At 30.3% G+C, this 16,318-nt stretch overlaps 1 protein-coding gene across 1 annotated transcript in view; it reads right to left on the bottom strand.

Moving 5' to 3' along the window:
• LOC106689674 (ankyrin-1) overlaps nucleotides 1-13,245 on the bottom strand; it is a 19,016-nt gene extending 5,771 nt beyond the window's left edge. The window contains exons 1-2 of the mRNA XM_014434782.3: nucleotides 13,095-13,245; nucleotides 4,926-5,019 (exon numbers count right to left, since the gene is read on the bottom strand). Coding sequence (XP_014290268.1) covers nucleotides 4,926-4,979 — 54 coding nt within the window. The 5' untranslated portion in view covers nucleotides 4,980-5,019; nucleotides 13,095-13,245. The remainder of the gene's footprint in view (nucleotides 1-4,925; nucleotides 5,020-13,094) is intronic.
• Between the last annotated feature and the right edge of the window lie 3,073 nt (nucleotides 13,246-16,318).

Raw genomic sequence — 16,318 nt, forward strand, 5'->3', positions numbered from 1 at the left:
ATTATGTATTCGACTAATTTTGTATTCGAATAATTTTTCATTCGACTAATTTTTTATTCGATTGAAATAGTATTTTACATATTCGAAAAGTATTCGGTTTGTTTAGTCGTATTTTTATTGGAATATAAATTTATTCGTCTCTCGTCAATCGAATAAAAAAGTATTCGTCTCTTGTCAATCAAATAATTTTTGCTCAACTCTGGAGACACCGCATCGCCAAAACGTCCAAGAATTCATTAAATATACATATGTATTGAAAAAATTGTATTTTTATTTTATGTTTTTGATCTTTAGGCCAATATAATTTTTTTTAAATTCATTTTTACACTTCTCCAGAAAAAAAAAAGACAGAACTAGAGAAATTTTAATTATTTTTAGAATTTTTGAAATGTTTTTCCAGCTCTATGTTTTAAATCTGACGTTGACCAAAACTTAAACTTTTACTTCCATTCACGAAATGCGGCCAGAGAAGAAAATTATTATGTAAGTACATTTTGAATAACCATTGTCGTTATGGTTATTCAAAATATAGTTAATTCCCTTTTTGTTTTATTTATTTTTTAATTTTATTATGATTAATTATCCGAGAAGAAGATGGTTGGAGGTGCGGTCAAAATAAAACAGAAATAAGTTGAAGTAACTTATTTAGTCGTGCCAACGTTTCGGCCAGAATTTCTAGCATTCATCAGGGCTGTTGCCAAGTGGCGGTACCGCCAAATTTCAAGCTACTGCTGCTATAACTGCCCTGATGAAGGCTAGAAATTCTGGCCGAAACGTTGGCACGATTAAATAAGTTACTTCAACTTATTTCTGTTTTATTTTGACCGCACCCCCTAACCATTTTCTCCTATAAGTCATCCACAGTCAAATATCTCTCATGATTATGATTAATTATCATTTAACTTATGAAATGAGACGACGTAACAATTCAACGATTTTCTAAAGTCAATTTTACCACTCTTGTGATCATTTATAGCGTTATTACCCAGGCTTTTTTTTTGGTAATGATAATGAGAAAAAAAGTTTATAATTAAAATTATATTAGTAAATTTTGAGTTAAAGTTTTGATTGATAGGGATTTTAACTAAGAGCTAAGAATATTCACAACTAATTTTATTTTTGAGTTGTGTTTTTTTTTTTTTAATTGGGACCTGAAAATTGTCCGTTGCTTGATAATCACCCAAAAACTATCACTATCAACAGAGGTGGTGTAAAGAAAAGTGCTGTTACCCATTTTTTCATTTAATTTTGTATATGGTTACATTTGCATAATCAATATTCAAGTACATAAGATAACATATTATGGGTCTTTTGACAGGCAAGGTAAATCTTTGTTGTGGTTGTGGGAACAGTTGTGCAAGTTAGTTTTACATCATTTTTCCCTTGAAAAGAGGTCATTACACAGCGGATATTGGAATATTTAGCTTGTTTTGAGATGAAAAATGGAATAAATGGTACTTTTGTTTTTTTTTTCTAGGAATAAGCCAAAAAAAAACTTCCTACATGCTCGAAATGAGATAAAAAATGGAATAATCGATAATTTTTTTTTTGTGGATGCAGCACAAATATAGATAAATGAAGTGCTTAAAAAAACTTGTTTTCGGATGTATTTTGTTTTTTTTAATTTAAACTGTAACCAGAATTCATAGTTTAGGATATTTGGGTTGATCGATCGGTTTTAACAATCGTCCATTTTATTTTCACAATTGGGTTCCACAAAAGGTGAAAAGTATGAAAAAAAACCTAAAGCACTACAAATAATTGTTGACGGACTTGAACCACTGAATGACAATGAAAAAGAATGTGGATGAGTGAAAAATTAACGAGTGAGGTATAAAAAGTAATAACACAATATTGTGATTTTTTTTCTAAATAAAACATTTTGAAAAAGTAACTATACATTAAAATACTTTTCCTCGCCTATAACACCTTTGAAAGAAAAGTGTTTAGTATCTCAGAGATAAACATCTCTAATATATAACACTTGGTTGAAAAAGTTATCTATCTAATTAAGCCCTTATGAACAACCCTTAAAATAAATTTTCATTTTAATTCTTCACAACATTTAAATAAAACAATTTTTAGAGTATTTATAATTTTATCTCAAAACCGCATATTGACTTCCACCAGAATTTCTTTCACTGCCTCAGCCCTAACTTTGAAGGAGTGTTAAAGCAGCATTTGGAAGTATTCTTTAAATTAATTAAAAACAAAAAATTAAATCTTGTGAAGAATTCTTAAATGATAAATAAGTCCTGGGGTCAGAAAGCCGATGTCTCTCTTCTACCAAAAACATCTTACAATTCAAGAAGCTGGAGCTTTCAATTAGACAACCATGTCTGGAATAAATTTGTCTATTTGTGTCTTTATAAAAATGAAAGAAGCTGTCGCCAAATCGATTTATCTTGAATCGTTATCCTCATTAAAATGTCTAATTCTTTTTTTCAAGTTGTGTCTATAACTGTTCCGAGGTAGTTGAAATCCGTGAATATATCAACTTCTCCTCCTTCATAGTGTATATGGTTTCGTTTCTGTATCGGCCTTCCTTGAAATATTGTGATGAGTAATCTGGTACATTGCTTTCCTATATAGTTCTTCATTATAGTAGGTTTCCTCTTTCCAACGAATTTCGCTATGAGAACTATGTCATCAGCATAAAATAGAAGCTGTGTCACCACAGACATGAGTGGTATATAGTATACATGAGAAGGAGCTTAACTATTACCTTGTTTGACACCCTTGCTACCCAAATAGAAGCTGTGACCACAGACATGAGTGGTATATAGTATACATGATAAGGAGATTTAACTATTACCTTGTTTGACACCCTTGCTTCCCAAATAGAAGCTGTGACCACAGACAGAGAATGAAGGCGATGTCTCGATGGGGCGGAAACTCGTACCGTGTTGCAGTGGCTAAGATGATGATGGTTTCACATGTTAGATCACAGTAAATTATGTTGCCCAGATTAGCATAAGTATTAGCAGTCACAGATTAAAAAAAAAAATGTAGTAAGTAGTAGAAACGAAAGCGATTTCGGTGATATCGATATAGGAGGAAAAACATTTCAGGTAGAGATCTTTAACGATTTAGGCTCTACGTGAACTATAAAAAATTGATTAGGAAATAAAAGCAGAGTTAAAGGCGAAAAATACTAGGTACTTTTCAATTTCGAAATTGCTTAGCTCTCGCCTTCTTTACAGAAACTTATGTTATAATTTGTAAAACTATTATTCCTACTGTTCTATACGAATGCAAAACTTGACCACTTACATTAACGATAGAACAGTGCCTTTTCTATTTTTTTTTTTTTTTTTTTAATAATTATGTAAAATATTCTGGCTGAAAAAAGGATGATTTAAACGAACACTTTAGGAGGCTATACAACGCTGAATTGAGAGAACTGTGTCCTGTAAGAACCCTGTGAACGTTAAGGGGTAGACCGAAGCGCAGGTGGGAGGATTGCATCAAGATGTTTCCAAACACAAACTAACTATATATTAACGTAATTCTGTAGCCTTCAAACTATCAGAATATGTTCTATCTACAAACCATTCTTTTGATTTTGATTGTTTTTTCTCTTCTTGTCACAGTTCTTAACCTTAAGACTAGTTTCTGAATCCATTCACAATCTTGGACAAGATCCTGTATGTCAGGGGTGGCCAACAAGTCGATCGCGAGGCCAATTTTGGTCGATCGTCGTTGGGTCGTAATGTCTGTGGTTGAATTCCTTGTACCATGAACTTTAAAGCGATTCTAGAAGACAAAACTTTCTAGCAATAGTATAATTCATCCTGGGAATTCGCAAAGGTCATCAATTCCTAGAATTCTGACCACTTGGCACTGCCCACAAACCACAATATATTTTGACCTATGTGTTACATTTGTCATCAGACGCAACGCGTGGACTCATTATTATTATCTTTGTCAGGATATAAACCTAATTTTGATACATTGGTTAGAGACATACAAACTCAGTCTTCTCATTAATGTTAAGGCAACAATGTAAATTCTAAATCTGTCTTTGTCTGTATCTACTTCGAATTAAATAATATTGTTAATAATTATCCATGTTCTTTTAATTCTCCTAGTGAAAAACGTGAGTTTTTGGGCCCTTTAAATAATTATTTCTGTGGTTTTTACTTAGGTACGTAGATAAGCCGTATATATATTTATATATCTGAGGTGTTATCAGCGAGCTATTAATAGATTAGCAAAAAGTAAGTCATATTTTTCATTCATGATAATTTTACCTGGCCCCCCCCCCAAAAAAAAAACAGCCTTACTGTGCTTTTTTATAACAACTTTTTGATATTTACGAACGAATATTACAAAAACTTATATATTAAAGTTAATAAAAGTAAGTTTTAAGTAAGTAAAAATCTATCTTAAATAAGTGTCGGAAAATTGAATTTTTTAGGTACCGCTATCTAATGTTGGACCTGGAAATTTATTTTCTTCATAAACCTCTCGAAAACTTAATAAGTGATTTAAAAAATAAAAAATAGTTTTGGACACGTATTTTTTTTATCTACCCATAACTCACTGCAATGCACCTTATACTGCACAGTGTGTAAGGATGCATAGTATGCATTTCACACCCCTTCTCACTCCTTAGAATACCCCTATTTTAGTCGGTCGCTTTTAAGATAAAGAGTAGATGTTATATACTGGAATGTTGGCCACCCCTACTGTATAGCATTAAAAAAAATAAAGAAATATATCATCTTTCACCAATTAGTCTCACCACTATACTCATCAATCAATTTTGCTAGATACGGTTTCTTTTTTTATTCATTTGTTTTTTTTTTTCTACTTATATATATATTTTATTTTTATTTATGATTTATCTTTGTTGAATATCACAGAACACTACACAATTATTAAGGACTTAATTATAGGTAACTGAACAGAAGTGAACTCACCCCCTCAGATTGTCCAATGAGGAAGAAGGCGAGAAGAAAAAGCAATCTGCCCATAGCAATTTACGGGACAGGTTTTCCAGCGAGCAACGACCTTCTGCAACATAAATAAACAGCTACAAACAAGATGTTAGCAATAACTTTCAATGGGATAGTGCATAAGAAAATGTTATCATAACTTTTCATTTATATATTTCTTTATTATCAGATAGCCCTGGTTTACATGGACTATTTTATATAACAGTTTGATTAATTTTTAACAATTGCCAATGATGGGGAGTCGTCTCGTTCAAAAGTTCACTCTCAATAATCCGAACTAACTGTTGCAGGGGGGTGTTTGCATTACTGAAAAGTTCGGATTAAAGAAAGTACTAAGAAAAATGGTGTAAAAAAATTCAACAATATAAATGAACATAACTAATTTTATTTATTTGATTTTTTACTTTGACAGCTTGAAGTTTTAAAAAAATAATATTTTTTTCGTCAGGTGCAAGTCTTACAACATAACTGGTCATTAGCCGTATTTTGGGCGGCTACACATTTGTTTTATTTTACACCCTGAATAATGTTAAGTCAGTATTTAATTTTTTATAACGATAAGATAGTTCATTTACAAGTGAATAAAGTATAAATTAAAATTACATACTGTTTGTGAGAATCAAATGATTTATACAATAGATGTATTTGTGATTTCAAAAAAATATATTATGAAAACTTACATAGGCATTAGATCATCCGACATCGAAGCTGTGTAAAAATTTCCACTTGGATTGTCACGGTTGATTAAAATAACTTGCCTATACATGTCTTTTACACATGTTTACTTTTAAGTTTTCTTAAAAAAAAAATAAGCAATTTTTTCTTTTTTACTCCAGTTCGGATTACTGGAGTGTTCGGAATACCGAGATTGTACTGAACTAACAAAAAAAAAATAATAATAGTTCTATAATTGAAAATTCAAAGAAGAGAAAAAAATTAATACAATTAATATTCATAGAAAAAAATAAAATAATAATGATAGAGATAAAAAAAATAATAATAATAAAAATAAATAAAAAGATAACGTTCATTTTTTTTAATTGTTGAGGTGAATAAAACTCCCAATTAGAATATTCCCTATTCTATAATTTGTGCTTGTACAACGTCCACACATTGTACAATCCCATATTCATGTACAATAGCATCCTCATATTTGTCATTTTTTTGAATTTCCATTTTAAAATCTTGTCATCTATACATATATAGTATAAAAAATAATGAATATGAGATGATATCCCGAAACGTTGTTCTAAAATGAAAATCCAGAAATTAACGTTCATATGAACCTGGGCTTTAGTCTATAAAAGGAAGTTAGATTTCCCACGTTGTAGGTGCACTGTACCTTTAGGTTAGGAGCAGAATTGAGAATGAAATTTAGTATAAGGTTTTTTTATGAACATCTACAGATTCCAGTTGTAGTTCCCGACTACTTTTTACAAACGAAGATGCTTCTATTGCGATCATCAAGACCTTGTTTTGGAATTATTGCAATTTTTATCTTTTCGTAGGGGAAGGCTTTCTCCAGACTTCACAGCTGTACATCAGTAATGACCTTAATATAGTCTTATAGATGAGGATGGTTGCATCTGGTTTAAGTCTAGATTTTCAGTTAGTAATAGGATCTAGTCTTGTTTCAGGTTAGTTTTAAAAATAATATTGAAGTGGTGATTGCAGGTTAGGTGATGATCCAGATATCAAGGACCAGTACAGCTTCACTGGCGATTACATTGCATATTTTTTTCTGTTAAGAATCAGTTGAGGTGAGTCTAATGGGCGTCTTAGAGTAAACATTTTTTAATATTGAGACTTATCTCCCAATTACGAAAATATTGATCGAAATCAAAAAAGTAAGTAATGTATTTCGGGCTATTGGGGAAAAGGCTGCTATGACGTCAGCGAACTATGAGGAATATAACATTTGATTTCCTTGTTATAATTTATCTTACACAGTCACAAAGTATTTATTGTATTGCATAATAATTAGAGTACACATTTTTATTTACTTAAAAGGTTTATTTATTTATATTTATATTTATATTAAAGATAATGAATTTCCCGGATTATCCAGCAGTAAAAAATTTAATCGCAACGCTCGGGGTAAAGTAGGTCAATGATTATTGTTTTCAGAAAAGATATTCGTTTGTAGCTTTATCTCAAAGTATCAAATACCATTTTTTAAAGAAATTAGAAATTTTTCAACTCCATTTATTCGGAGGGTTTTTTTTTTTTCGGTGACTATTGTTCATAACTCCTCTGCATTTTATCCGATTTCTAATCTATAATCCCCCTTATAAGGACGAAATATGGGTTTCAAATAAAGAAAAAAATTGACACGTTTTATTGTATATCTCCAGTTCTAATTTGTTTAATTAGACCTGGTTTGTGCCTTTTGGTGCAGTTTATACATACAGCACTAAACCACTAAGTACAAGAACCCAAGAGGAGAAAAAAGTAAGGTATTTCACCACAATTGTTTATTACATTATTGAAAACTAGGTATAATTATTAGTCAAAATTGATGAGTCTGCCAAGTATATGTAGGGGGAATAAAAAATGGCGGCTGTTTCTTAACGTTAATTTATTTATTTATGTGCAATAATTCTCGAAATATAGCTTTTTATCAAGCAACATTTAATAAAAATGCTGTACTGAAATATTAGTAGTTGATTAATTTATTTTGAGAAATCTATATCTCAGGAACTATATGACGTACAGATGTCTATTAGCACTCTAATTAAAGCTAGTTTAATGAACTATAAAGTAGTTCATGACGTTTATTTTCCTAGTAGTAGTTTTCATGAAAATTGCTAAAATAAATTGAGTTATAGTTATTCGGACAAATTTTCATTAGCCAAATTTATATTCATCTGTGAATATCATAAAAACTACTACCCCTACGAAGATGTCATGCACTACTTTATGGTTAAATTTCCTTTATTTTGAGTGTTGGCAGACATGTGCGTCTTATGTATGGGTCTAGAGATTTATTTTTTCAAAAATCCAACATTTTATACGAACTTGATATTTTGTTAGTTTATTTCATCAAATATTATAAAAACTACTACTCCTACAAAGATAAATGTTATTAACTATTTTATAGTAAATTTAACTAGCTTCAATTTGAGTGCAGACAGACATCTGTATGTCCAATGGTTTCGGATATCAAGTTTTTCATAAATCAAACTTATTGTCCGAACAACTATAAATCAATTTATTTTAGCAAATATCATGAAAACTACAATTCCTACGACGGTAAAGGTCATAAACTATTTTATAGTACATTAGACTTTTTTTGTTTATGGGCGTTTTTTGAGCATTGAAAAAACAAAATCATTTCTCATCCGTTGTCTAAGCCAAAAATATGAGAAAATACATAATTAACGATGCTGCTAATTTTTTACTTTCAGTTACTTATTTCTGAAATACATACTATGGGGAAGTATTGTTTTATGAACTTATTAATATAATTAGCAACAAAACTAGAAGAGTAGAATAGTTTTCTGATGTAAGTGGTAAATAAGAGTAGACAGCTGAATTAGAGCTGTATAAATGACCTTTAATCCAAAGAGTTTATAAGGAAAACCTTACAGCGTATAGATTCGTGATTTCAGATCAGAGACTGAAGAAATTAGTCAATGATTGTCGATTTCTGTGAAACACAAGCTTCGAGGTCAACATAATTACAATCTTGGACCGACTTTTATATTTCTTTTCTCTATACATTTTTTTTTACATTCATTTATTTTAATAAGGAATAGTTTTACCACGTATAAAAAAGGGTACTTGTTAATTATAGTATCGGCACTTATAAATTAAATTATTAAAAATTAAAAAATAATACGTGTTTATATAAACAAAATTGATTTTCTTTTTACCCAAAAATCTTTTATACCTACTAAAATTTGATAAAACGTATTTTTTATCTTTTTTTTTGCTCAATGAGAAGCAAATAGTCGGCCGTAGATTAATACGAGAAGAAAGAAAAAATAATTCGGTTGGGGGTCAGCAAAAATACACAAATAAACAAAACCTATTTATTTGTGCCAACGTTTCGACCCGAATTCCAAGTCTTCATCATGGCTAAAAAAACAAAAACGGGATAATAACCTTAATTCAGAGACAAAATATTAAGATGATAATAATAAACAAGCTTGGATAAATACATAACAATAAATTATGTATATACAGTAGTAAATTGATAAAAATTAAAATTAAATTTAAAAAAAATATTTAAAAAATGTAAGGAAGTGGGGATTTGGTCAGAATCACGCTCGACAGCCATATTTCACCCAATTAAAGCATTAACCCTATTTATGAGGCTGGGTGGACCCCAGGAGGGCTCCAGAACCCAAAGGAGTTGACTCACGGCTTACAGCGTAACAGAAAACAATTTTCAGCCGGATTCGAACTCAGGTCCTTGGAGTTGGTAGCATCGCGCCTTACCACGGTGCTACAGCGCTCCCCAAGTTGATACTAATAGAAGACAAAATATAATTTTCCAGAGGTAAAAATTATGCAAACTAAATGATTACAAAAATCAATTTTTTTTTTTAAAACTTCAAGTAAATATAAAGATAAACATAGTGAAAGGTGTGGAATAAAATTTAAATGATGAATAACAGAGTAACATAATAAATAATGTTATTAATGTCTAAAATATTCGCGCCTTAATTAAGGCATTAAACAATTGGGCAATTTTCAATTCTCGAATTTTCGCGCCAACAATCGTGTATTCTGACAAGCTGAGTTTTCGGCGGTCGCAGTAATCAAAAGTAAATATCTCTCGAAAATTAAAGTTGAACTAGAAATGAGGGTATAACCAATCAGAGAAGAGATTTAAAAATAAGGTAACGCCCCAAAAGGGAAGTGGGAGAAAAATACAGAGGAAATCGACAAGAGAAGAACAGAGACACTCAAGAGGAAGGCTTAGACGGAGTCACATGCAGGAGGGACAGTCAGCAGGATGCGCTTCGACCAAACGGAGGCCAGGAAGCCTGGACATCCCTGATGAAACAGAAGACACCTACGGCACTACATCACACGGCATCAGCAGCAATAAGTATAAATTAACTAATAAGTAATCATGTAATAATTTATATTTTATGGCAACCTTTATCTGCATCATTTTAATTATAATAACAAATTGTAAATAAATACTTAGTTTCTTTATATAGTTTATATACTGTTATATATCCCAATATACCATTCTTTATTATCCTATATAATCAATGGTAAGAACATTTTATGAATATAAAGGTATTTAATTGGTAAACTGGTAAACACACAAACAGCTTTGGAAAGGAATCCAATTATAATAATAGTTTTTTAGGACTCAATTTATAATCAATTAATTAATTTATTTTTGGATAATTGCCTTCAGCGATTATCCTGGCATCCCAAGTAAATCAGCTACTAAAACATAGCAACCCTATTTTGCCAATTCAACATATTAAATTAAAGTAAAAATTAAAACTTTTAGTCGGTGATAAATTATAGTACTGAAGTTTGACTAATGACCTTGGGCAGAATAGCCTGCATGAAGTTTTTCTCAAGATTGATGTGGTTTTAAAATTGTGTATAGATTGTCCTTGAGGATAGTCGAATTGGCCGAAACGTCGAACATAAAAAGAAATATAAATTATTTCGAGACTAAAATCGGATAAAATTTAAATTATTTAAACAATAGAATTATTTTATTATCTTAGAATAATTTATATATACACTTTTTTTTTTCTTCTGTAGTTATAGTTTAGCTAGTCCAGCATTTCGTTTTTCGTAGACTAAGATTTTCGTATTCTTTTTTTTTCTTATCACACTTATATTTTTGTTTTGCTATTTTATTACTAGTCCTAACCCCTCTGTATGTCTCTGGACTATAACAAATGTAAATTCCATGTTCCATATTAGTATATGTTGATAAGTCGACTCTAAAACTACTTATTTTCCTAATATTGCCAGAACAATGTAGTTAATATATATTTTTGTTGTTGCTAAATACAAGATGGGAAGGGCATCGACATTTTGACAAAATGTCCCCAAACTATAAACTATGTACCCAAGAATTTCCAAAATGTTTCCTTTAAGTTACACCTTAATTTTTTTTTTTATTTGAAATAACTCACCATCTCTAATTGTTAGTAATAATAAAAAACGGATAGACATAAAGTATGAAAGAAATAGATAGTTAACTAAAAGGGAAATATTTTACAAGGTCGAAAATAAATTGCCTAGTTCCTATCCAATGTTATTCCAAGATTTGAGAAGTTGTGTAGTGAACATCAAGCCCATCCATCCCATTAATAATTTTAATAATGTTAATTAATCATCAACGGACGTTCAATAAATTGTTTGTGAATTTAAAATTAGTGTTTAATTTATTTTTCAACTAACCTAACCACATGGTGGTTGTCCAGTCTCAATATAGATATTACCGAAACAGTTGAAATAAGATATTTTATACTATCTCAAAGAAAATATTAAGTATCTGTTTTTAATTTTTCGCTTGTTTAATGCGTAATAGCTTTTAAAAAGGAAAGTTTTCCAATTTTTCAACATTTTTTTCAAATTTAGAAAAAAATCAGTTGTATTAAGGGTGTCGCGAAAAAAATCGGATTATTTAGGGAACCGCAAATCGAAAAAGATTGGGAACCTCTATACTAAAATAAATAAAACTACTAATACTTATATTACCCGAAATAAATATTAGTCAAGGAAACCTCCGAAATTTTCAAAATTTGGGGAAAAAATTTTATTTTTGGATTTTTTTTTTAAATGTGATTTGTCAAGTGTTCCACATTGCAAATCTTACTATTGACATCTTAGATTTCATTTCAGGGTTTCTCAAAGACTGAATTCTAATTATTATTAAAGAGCAACATTTCATGAAATAATTCTTAGTGAATTTATTGTGGGATTTTTTTCTCTTAGGAACTATGTATCTATAGGAGTAGTAGTTTTCGTGATATTTGCCAAAACAAATTCACAAAAAGTTAATTTCTAGTTGTCCATTGAACGTACAGATGCCCACTAGCACTCAAATTAAAGCTAGTTGAATGGACTTAAAAGTATTTTCGTAGAAGTGCTGATTTTTCTGCGCATTTGTTATGAAATTGTGCTTTTAAAAATCTGTATCTCCGGCATTATAGAAAGTAAACAAAGCAGCTAGAGCTCATATTTTAGTAAATTTCTCTACTTCCAATGAAGTTCTATCAGATTTTCTAATGTTTTAGGTAGTTTGAACGATATAGAGCTCTGAATGAAATTTTTTTTTTGAAACAGCCATTATTTTTTATTCCCACTAACTGTAGTTGACAAACTCATCAATTTTGATTAGAAACTATACAGTTTTCAGTAAATTAATAAAAACATTGGGGTGAAATAACTGACTTTTTTCTCCTCTTAGGCTCTAGAACTGAAACAGGCGGTTTATGATCTCCATATGACCGAATTTATTACATTATGGTTCTCATTCGACGCATAATTTAATGTTCTTTAATTTGTTTTATTAAAACTTTTTCACCAGGATCCACCGTCTAGGAATTATAGGTGAATAAAAAAAATATAATTCGTTAAATTGAATTAAGACTGATTAGAAAGAGTTTTAGAACCACCAGCAACGCGTTTCCGTGTTATGTGTGATATAAATTCATTTTTAGAACTATTTGCAAATGTATGTTCATTGGGCTGGATTTCATGCATCGGCATCCAGTATGCCATGAAATTTGTTGAGAAAATGTTTCGGCATCAAGTAGCATTTGAAACCAAACATTTCAGATTTTAGTTTTACAATATGGACAAAAATATAAAAAACAAAAATACAACATATATTTTAAACTGCTAAGTATAATACTATCATTTTTTAAGGATAAAATATAAATTTTTTCTTAGGGCAGGCGCGCGCTCCCTCCAATCAGCCCCTCTGAATCGTCCAATGGTTATTACTTTTTGATAAAGAGGACTTTAAATCTTAGTGATTTCATATTTTATAATCAATAATAAAAAGTATTACAGAACATAGATTTTTTTTTCCATGACTATAAAGACGACAAAGGTCAAAGAATCTAAGGATATAAATAATAATGAATATAAACTTTTGAACAAATTAAAAAATGTTTGATAAAAATTTACGAGTACCTCAATTTTGTTGATAAAGAACACACAACCACACGAAACCACCAACTGAACCAAACTGGTTCCCTGCGTTGATGTCACTGTTCGAGGGAATCCCACCAGATGCCGTTACAAGACGTTCAAGGAAAATTTGAGTACTAACTCAAGGTTGGCTGAACACTGATTTTTTTCATAACTTATCCTCATTCGCCAGCTATTATATGATTATATTACTACTAGGCCAGAAGCGCCATGAGATTGATGTGTTTCTGCATATCTTGGAAGTATTTAATGTAGTGGGCATCTGACACTTCTTTAATCTCAGGATTATATTCTCTTCAAAAGACTAGTAATTTTGTTATTTTTCTAAAAGATATTTAGCGGAGGCCCCTCACCTTCAATGATTTAAGTAGAGTTCTTCACAGAACGATCCATAACAGGTTATAAAATCCAAAATGACAGGAGAAAATTAAAAAAGAAACTGTTCTTCATAAAACCCATTTTTAATGAGTGTTATACACAATAATATATATATATTACAGAAGTTAATTTTCTTCTTTTTTTTTTATTCTTAGTAACTCTAGTTTTAGATTAACTGATCCTACCCAGTTTTTCAAACAATCTAAATTTACATTTCTGAAATTTTCAGTTGTATTTTTGCATTCATGTTGAGTTGAGCCTATTTTCACTTCCTTCTATTCTCATCACTCAGCAGTAAACACTGAAAAGCTACTTTAAGCCATGAAATTAGTGAAAGAAATAACAGCAATAGGAAACCTTTGAGTAAATAAATACAGAGAATTTGTCATACTTCAATAATATTGGAATCAACAGTAATTTTCTTATAACAAAACATTTATTAATGATTGTTAGTCTTTTCATTTCATTCACTGAGTCTTTCCCTAATATCACAATGTTGATTCCATCATAACACAACAGTTTCTGTTATAGAAAAAAACACATTCTCATAAACAATAACATTTATAATAAATAATCAAGTCCAATTTAACAGTTATGACCTTTTTAGAAAGTGCCATTCAATTATTGAAACTTAAATTATAAAATAAATCTAAATATTGGAAGATTATTAGTTGACTGTATATAATTAATTTTAGGAAGTAGACTGGGCAGCGGTGGCAGAAAAGAACAATTTATTAGTGACCAGTGTTTTGCCCCACTTTGCAGGGCTGAATCTGAATTTCATTTATTTTTCAATGTTGTGTCCATAACTTGTTTTAGATAAAATTCTACAATTTTTAAGGCTCTGGGCAAGTCAGATCAATGCTGATAAAGCATTTTTAGCTTTAGAATATGTTTTGAGTGATTACAGATACTATTTTACAGGAAATATTATTAATGAAATTAAACTGAAGTGTTAAAGAAATGCACTAATAGGTATGTTAATTTGTTTCATTATTAATAATTTAAAATAAATTTTTATTTACAATTTAATTATGTTTTTGTTAAATTTTTTTATTAAACAGTTTGAAACTATCAGTTATAATAATAGTTTTTTTATAATCTTTTAATTTTCTTTCTTGAGACTGGCAATGTTTTACTAAATAATTAAAAAACACTATCCAAATTATAGTCTCAAAACATTTATTTCATTTACACGTCCAACATTTCGGCCAATTCGGCCATCTTCAGGGACAATCTATTACAAAAAGTTTCCATTATTTGTATGATCCTACAATCAATTCAATTATTTAACATTATTATTTATAATTTACCTTACCTTGATTTACTATGAGACATATCATTTAACCATTTTAAAAAAACTCCATACAGGCTATTCTGCCCAGGTCAAAACATTTATATCTATGAACAACATTAAAACCATTAGGTAAACTTATTTTTTGTTAATCAGTATATCTCACATTTGTTTAATTACCTAATATGTCAAAAATACATTAAAAATCACAGTCAAATTATTTCTCTTTTACCACTCTTTATACACTCTTATTACAACCTCACTTGTAACCTACCTTTACTCAGTTCAAGCATTTAAAAAATTATTTATAATAATTAATAGTTTTATTTTAAAGTTTGAAGAATAAGTTTTGAAAAAAAAGTGGCAGTCTTGGGGCTGGCCGACATAAGTAAAACTTCTAAAAATGAAATAACGTATTATCATAATAATGATCATATGTTTCCTCTTATAGCTTAAGACAGAAAATACCATATTAGTTCGAGAACAATAAAAATAATTAGAATAGAGCAGCCATTTCCTAAATCAATTCTAGCCGGTAATTGTTTATACTGTAATAGGACTTCATACTCTCCTATTAGGAGAAGGGAACTCAATCAATCAGATACAGGCAGTCGGGATTATAAATATCCTCTAACCTCCTACTCACTTATTACAATATAAAAATTTTCTTTCTAGAATTAACCAGTGTTGTTCTCCAACCCGACCACTTTCATTCCATCCTCGCATCATAAAATCAATTTATTCCTGTATATATTTTTTTTCTTGAGTCGTAGAGCATCAATAAAGAACTTTCACTTCTTTTTATAATGAAACTAGTTATAATAAAAGTTTAAAATGGTTATCAGTCCTAAATTAAAAGATAAAAGTTGGTCGAGAGTGAGATCTTAAAGTAAATTCCAAAAAATCTGAAATTAAGGGTGTACAATGCCATAATATATCCTCTGATTTATCCTAGGCTGCAAGACTTAGGCTCTAATAGGTCTAAGCAGAATCAAGAGATTTGAATGGAAAATCCTCCATACAATTACAATAGCAATCTGGGATCAGAGCCTTCACACATAGAGGAGAACTAACAGTGAACTGCTTGCAGAGATTGGTCAGTCAATATCTCATGATATGAAGGCAAGGAGGCTAAGATGGGCGGGACATGTGGCTCAAAGCAAACTATCAGGTCACCTCTACACAACAATGAATGTCAGTATCGTAGATCGTAGGCAAGAGACCACATGGGAGACCAAAAACCAGATGGCCAGACAGAATCAATAAAGATGTGGAAGAGCTGCATGCAGCAAACTGGAAAGCATTAGCCGAACATAGGCAGGCCTGAAGAAGGCTGGTTTGGGCAAATTATAAAATTTTAAAGAATCATAAAAATAAAAACTCATTAAAAACTAATAATAGATTGGGAGCCTCACAATCAACACAGTTGCGAGCCTTCTACGCCACAACCCCTGATGAAGACCTGAAACTCAGGTCGAAACGTCGGTATAAAATAAATAAATATGGTTTTGTTTATTTATGTTGTTCTTTGCTG

This window comes from Halyomorpha halys, unplaced genomic scaffold (assembly GCF_000696795.3).
Source record: "Halyomorpha halys isolate HHAL.00 unplaced genomic scaffold, Hhal_1.1 Scaffold1425.1, whole genome shotgun sequence".
Classification (NCBI taxonomy): domain Eukaryota; kingdom Metazoa; phylum Arthropoda; class Insecta; order Hemiptera; family Pentatomidae; genus Halyomorpha; species Halyomorpha halys.